General features: G+C 40.9%; 1 protein-coding gene across 2 annotated transcripts; it reads left to right on the forward strand.

The window, feature by feature from the left end:
- The first annotated feature begins 419 nt into the window (after positions 1–419).
- Positions 420–3,387, forward strand: LOC147629863 (uncharacterized). Of its 2 annotated transcripts, none has more exons than XM_086810871.1 (2): positions 420–550; positions 682–3,387. In XM_086810871.1, exon 2 carries the CDS (start codon positions 696–698, stop codon positions 2,985–2,987), a length of 2,292 nt encoding a protein of 763 aa, XP_086666997.1. In that variant the 5' UTR covers positions 420–550; positions 682–695; the 3' UTR covers positions 2,988–3,387. The 2 variants fall into 2 exon arrangements, with proteins under 2 accessions (XP_086666997.1, XP_086666996.1); XM_086810870.1 differs by having other exon boundaries at positions 689–3,387.
- The last annotated feature ends 2,621 nt before the right edge of the window (positions 3,388–6,008 follow it).

Raw genomic sequence — 6,008 nt, forward strand, 5'->3', positions numbered from 1 at the left:
CCCACCTCAGTTTTGGAGTGCTTTTTCTCTTGTTCTCGTCTATTGAAACCCATCAATCATCACCACCGGCACCGCGGTCCGCGAGTGCACTGTGCCACGCTCCCGCAGCCTGCAGGACCCGCACGCAGCAGCAGCAAGTCTACACTGTACAGTGTACAGAGTCAAGCTCTGGCGCCGACTGGCGGCCTCCTCCTGTATTCACAGCATCTTTTCCACGTACGGTGACAAAGAGGAACCCTTAATCATTTGGAATCTGTTTGGCCTTTGCCAGACTCCAGTTCTGTTTAAACTTGATTCCCCCTTTTCACCCTCATTGCAGGCTCGTGCGAAACCTGTGCCTTTAACCATATGTGCACATCTCGGGCGGTTTCCTGCCCAGTGCCCACACTGTAACAGATTCCAACGCCCGGCCCGCTGCAGGATTTCGCGACACACCAAAGGAAAAGAATGGGAGTCTGGGAGTCGGACTGTGTCTGCGTCTGACCGGCTGAGGTGGGACAGATTCTCAAGAGTCACCATACACATCAAGGGAGAACATTTGATTGGGCATGTAAGTCATCTATAACCATATATTGCATATTGAAATGTATGTTTATTATAAGTTATTAAACTTTGCTTACTTCAAATTAAATTTCATATTACAGAGCATATACTAAATAAGCTTTCTTAATATTGGTGTAGACTGTAGTACAATAATGAATCAACCTACATTATTCCAAGTTCTAGGCTTACCTCGTGCTCCACCGAAAGTTCAAGCTCAACCTAAACTACCCCCTAAAGCTAAGGCTAAAGCATGTTCTTCTACCCCAGGGAGGGAATGGGAGTACGAAGTATTTGGGACACCTAGTTGTAGTGATGATAATGCGGGCAATGAAGAGATTGAGGATAGAGAGGATGAGCTGCATGATGATGTGGAAATGTTTGGATTGAATGAAACCTCACCTCCATCAATAGAGTTGAACAAGGGAGACTCCTCAACCAAGAAGCAATGTATTCGTAAGTATAGAGTAGAATGGGAAGGTACCTACAAATTTTTGAAACTCATTGTAGATGGAGACATAGAGCGTATGAAATGCATATGGTGTGAAAAGTATAGAGCAAAGGGACCTTGGGGTAGGGGAAAGGGTTGCAAAATCATTCAGCTTGGTGCTATCCATAAGCATCACCTTTCTAAGGAGCATGGCTTTTCACGCTCGAGATGGTGTAATGAAAACAATGTTAAGATGCCTAAGCATATTACTGTGATGAAAGGTAAGTCCAAAAATCGGGTTATAACATGCATGAAATTGGCATATTTTATTGCAAAACAAGATTTGGCAATCATGAAGTTTGAAGCATTATGTGAACTTGCCCATGATTTGGAAGTGAACAATATGCCACCCAAAAAGTTGTTTGGTACTTACACCAACACTATGGCAGGTAAAGAGTTCATTTTCTCTATCTCTCAATATCTACATGATTTTCATTTGCGTGAGCTCTTGTCTAGCCCCTTTTATGCTCTCACTGTTGATGAGACTACAGATAGGGGACTAGAGAAACATTTGATTATCTATGTTGCATTTTTGGGAAATGAAGGGATGGGAAAATGTAAAGTTGAGTTCATGAGACTTCTTTTGGTTGAGGATGGATGTGCACAAACAAAATTTGATGTAATCATAAAGGCACTTTCTCATGCTGGACTTGATTTGCAACGCTTAGTAGGCATATCTACAGATGGTGATAGCTCAATGCTTGGATGCCGTGATGGTCTTGTTGCTAAGCTTGCAGGAATTGTACCACATATTCTCAGCGTGCATTGTGTTGCACATAGAGAGGCATTGGCGGTTCTTGATGCTTGTAAATGCTTTCCATGCTTGTCATATATTGATAAAATTGCAAATAAAATCTACTCTTGGATTAGTGCCTCTAGTGTGAGGCATAAGAAGTTTCAAAATCTTCTTCATGAAATGAACATTCATGTGCTAGAGGTTTTGCAAATTCATGAGGTACGATGGCTTGCTAGAGGTGCAGTGATGAAACGATTGACAAAGTTGATTCCTGCTATCTTGAGCTTTTGGAAGGAAGGTGCCAAGGCTTGGTATGATAAGTTGCGAGTCTACAAAGTTTTATTTTGGATTCATATGCTTGCTGATGTATTGTTGGATTTGGATGCTCTTAATAGAGAGTTTCAGAAAGAAACAATAGACATCTCTTCTTTTACCACCTACATTGAGGAGACAATATCCTCTCTCCAAACAAAGTTTTTGGGTACAGATTTTGGCAAAGACACAAAGCATGTAAAAGGGTTCATGGAAAGAACTCGAAATGGTGTGTTATGTCACACAAATGAGGAAGGAAAAGAATATGTGCATATGCTCTTGTATCATTGTATGCCTGGGAAAGATAAGGATGGTTATGCATTGGATGTGGCAGATGGCACTAAGGATGCATGTATTGTCATGGCAAAAGAATTTGTGCAAAAGTTGATTGATTGCATTAATGATAGGTTTCCAGACATGTATTTTTTTAATGCGACTAAATTATTTAGTCCTGTGTATTATCCTCATAATGAAAAGACTAGAGGGGAGATAACTTCTCTTTGGTTGTCAAGATTGTTAACAAAACTTGGAGACAATGTAGTAAATGCCGAGGGATGCAAAAAGGAGCTTTCAAAGTTTGTGAGCAGGATGTATATTGGATGTGGTGGAATGCCTTTCAAGGATGCATGGCAAGTGTTTTCATGTACATCACAATGTGATGCCTTTCCTAACATGGTGCGATTATGGCAAGCAATTTTAGTGCTTCCCATTTCATCAGTGGCTTGTGAAAGGGGCTTTTCCAAGCAAAACCTTATCAAGAGCAATAGACGTCAATGCTTGAAAGTTGAAACATTGGAAGCACTCATGAGAGTGTCATTACTTGGACCGCCAGATTCCACTTGCATTGAGTGGGAGGAAGTGTATAAAATATGGGAGCTTGTGAAAGCTAGAAGAACATGCCAAGTTTGATGCAACTAAGTAGAACTTAATTTCTAATTTTGTGAATTCATTAAGAAGAGGATAGATCTTTCCTCTTGTATTTTTTGAGCTTTCATATTCATCATAAATTATGAATGGTTCCATTTTCTATGTTCCTAAGATTAAATCATTCATGAAATGCTCTTTGTTTATTTTTCCTATAGCATAAGCATGTAATGTATAGTTTGTGAAGTCATTAAGAAGAGAACATGTTTAGTGTAAGAGAACATGTATGCATCTATTGTGTGTGTGTGTGTGTGTGTGAGAGAGAGAGAGAGAGAGAGATTATGAATCCCAAAATTTTGTATAAGGTTGCAATTTGAAGCCCATTTGTGGACTCCAAAGCTTCATTTTTTTTTCCATGAAGCCTTACATTAGGCTTCAAATTTAAGGCCTGCCATCGGCCCGCGGGCCGCTCAACACTTCTTTGGAAACTGATTGGACCGCAGGTTTGACAACTCGCTTGCCATTGGACGCCGATTCTGACTCAGCGGCTGTCTAAACAGCCACCACGATGGATGATGGTCCCCTGCCCCTAGTTCTCATGAATCCTTGAGAGCCGGTCCAACAGTGAACTAGTTACAAACTTACATATCAGCTATGCATTTGTCATTGATTTTGACCTTCCCAACAAGCTTTTCCCGTTCCCGCAGCCCTAGCTCTCTGCTAATGCCGCCCATCCTTTTGCACGCTTTCACTAACACTCCCAAGTCCCATGCAAAACCTACCCCCGGCCCCCCCAACTTCCAACTTTCCAAGTATCCCTTTTGGGGTCAGTTCTTACGCTATAATTGGTTGTCAAAAAGAAAACGCGCTGCTGTCCTAGGGAGTTAATTCACACGTGTCGGTGCATGCAAGAGTGGTACATTGAGTGGTGGCTAACACGTGTCTCGTCCATGCAAGAGTTGATAGGATGGTGGGAGACTGGGATCAATTGGAAGAGCCGGGAGATGGTGGATGGGGCGATTGGGAATTGGAAGAGGAGATGAAGAGGCAACGTGAGAAGCAAGAAGGTAAAAGCGTCGCGAAGAATCAACAAGAAGACTGATTTTTGAAGTCTTCCTCCATAAAACATCTTTGAGGATTAAACCTCACTTATAGATCCTTCTCAACCATTTGTCCACTAATAGAAACCAGGTTCTTTGTAATATTTAGAGCATGAAGTACATATGTGCCAAGTACTTCATTTTGCCATCCTACAGAGATGATGGTACTTTACCAATAGAAATGAGGTTCTTTGCAGTATTTGGAACACGAAGTAAATCTACCACAAGTACATTTTACCATCAATATAATGGCACTTTAGTAACATGTGCAATGGGATGTATCATCACCTGTTTCTACATAACCTAGTTGTTCCATTTTTTGCATGTCTCTAAACCACTCACCATTACTAGTCGTGTGGTTAGAGGTGCCAAAATCCATATACCATACATCTCTAGATCTTGACACGTCTCCTGTATCACAAATAGCTACTCACTTATGTTATCACCACCATGTTTACTTGATGATGTATAGTTAACTTGTAACTTTTCACTTTTAATATCATTTTTTTTATATCAGTCCTTTGCCAGGTGCCCTAGTTTGCCATAGTAATAACACTCTATGCTATTTGCACTTTGAATTCTTCGCCAACCACCTCGGCCCCTCTATCTCCCACTACCTCTAGAGTGTCCTCTTCCACCCGTTTGTACATTTGAATCCATGATTTATGTTTTCGAATTGGCCTCCACCTCGGCCTCGAGATGATGATCTCCCTCTACCTTTACCTGTATTCGAGTAGAAGACCTACTCATTTGAATTTCCAACAGAGGGTGTGAAACTACTCAGATCATGGGGAGACACACCATCCAGTTCATCACTTCAATCATATTACCATAACCAAAAAATTAATAAACAACCATAAAAGAACACAAAAGATAACTATTGGGTGCAATCTATCCCTCCTCAAGAAGTGTCGGTCTTCTTTCACCTCTTGAGTATTTATGCTTTATTAACAAAAATAGCCCATAAGCCAAAAATAGATGCACGCTTATGCATGGGCTTGCTCTTTACAAAAATGGGGGTTGCTTTTAACACAAGCTTATATAAAGTGTTCCTATCTAACCACTAAAGGAGAATTACAAAAAGAACCCCAAGGGCTGATTCACGTGCAAATAAATAAGTCCACGCCAATATAACAAAAGTGGGCGGCTCAATAGGTCCACGCCCGAATACATCAAAATGGGGCGGGGCCAACAACAATACAAAATCTCGTAGTAGATACTACAGCAAAAATACCAAAGTGAGAACCATCTTGGTAATAGCTCACACCATATCGCTGCCATCACGTCGTCCCAGCCATTCCGGCTTACGACAACAAATCCTGTCAATCTGACCAACCTACACAAGGTTGTCCATTCAAACACACTACAAGTTAGCAACACATGCTAAAAGTCTACGAAAGCACATAAGTAATAAATCTAACACTTAGTTCCAGCCATCCCTAATTTCATATGTTCTACACATGGAATATTCGAAATCGCCCAAGTGTCATGCTACGAACATAGTGGTAATTAGGCATCCCCAATTAACCACAGAAGGATGGACAGACAAACCGTGACATCCCTCCTGCCAGGGATAGCAACTGTCCTCAGGTTCATCATATTAACTGACCCGTGTTATAAAGTGAGATTGGATGAGGTCGGGATAGGCACAAAAAAATCGCTCAAGCATCCATTTAGCATTTTCGCAACAAGGATGATATTTGAAGGTCAAAAGAGATCTATTATATACAGTACCTGTGTGAGAAGTAGTGGTCTCATGGTTAATAATAGTCTCAGGTTGAAGTTCTTCTACTTGGTCAACAAGACCAGGTGCTTCCTCATATATAGGATGTGTAGGGATTGGTCCCTATAAGGTCTTAAAAGACTGATATGAAAAGAATTATGAATTCTCTAATGAGAAGGAAGTGAAAGCCTATATGCTAAGTCATTAATCTTATGAGTAATTTGAAAAGAACCATAAAAACGA

The sequence above is a fragment of the Cibotium barometz genome, chromosome 17, assembly GCF_041138505.1.
Source record: "Cibotium barometz isolate CiBa-2024 chromosome 17, ASM4113850v1, whole genome shotgun sequence".
Classification (NCBI taxonomy): domain Eukaryota; kingdom Viridiplantae; phylum Streptophyta; class Polypodiopsida; order Cyatheales; family Cibotiaceae; genus Cibotium; species Cibotium barometz.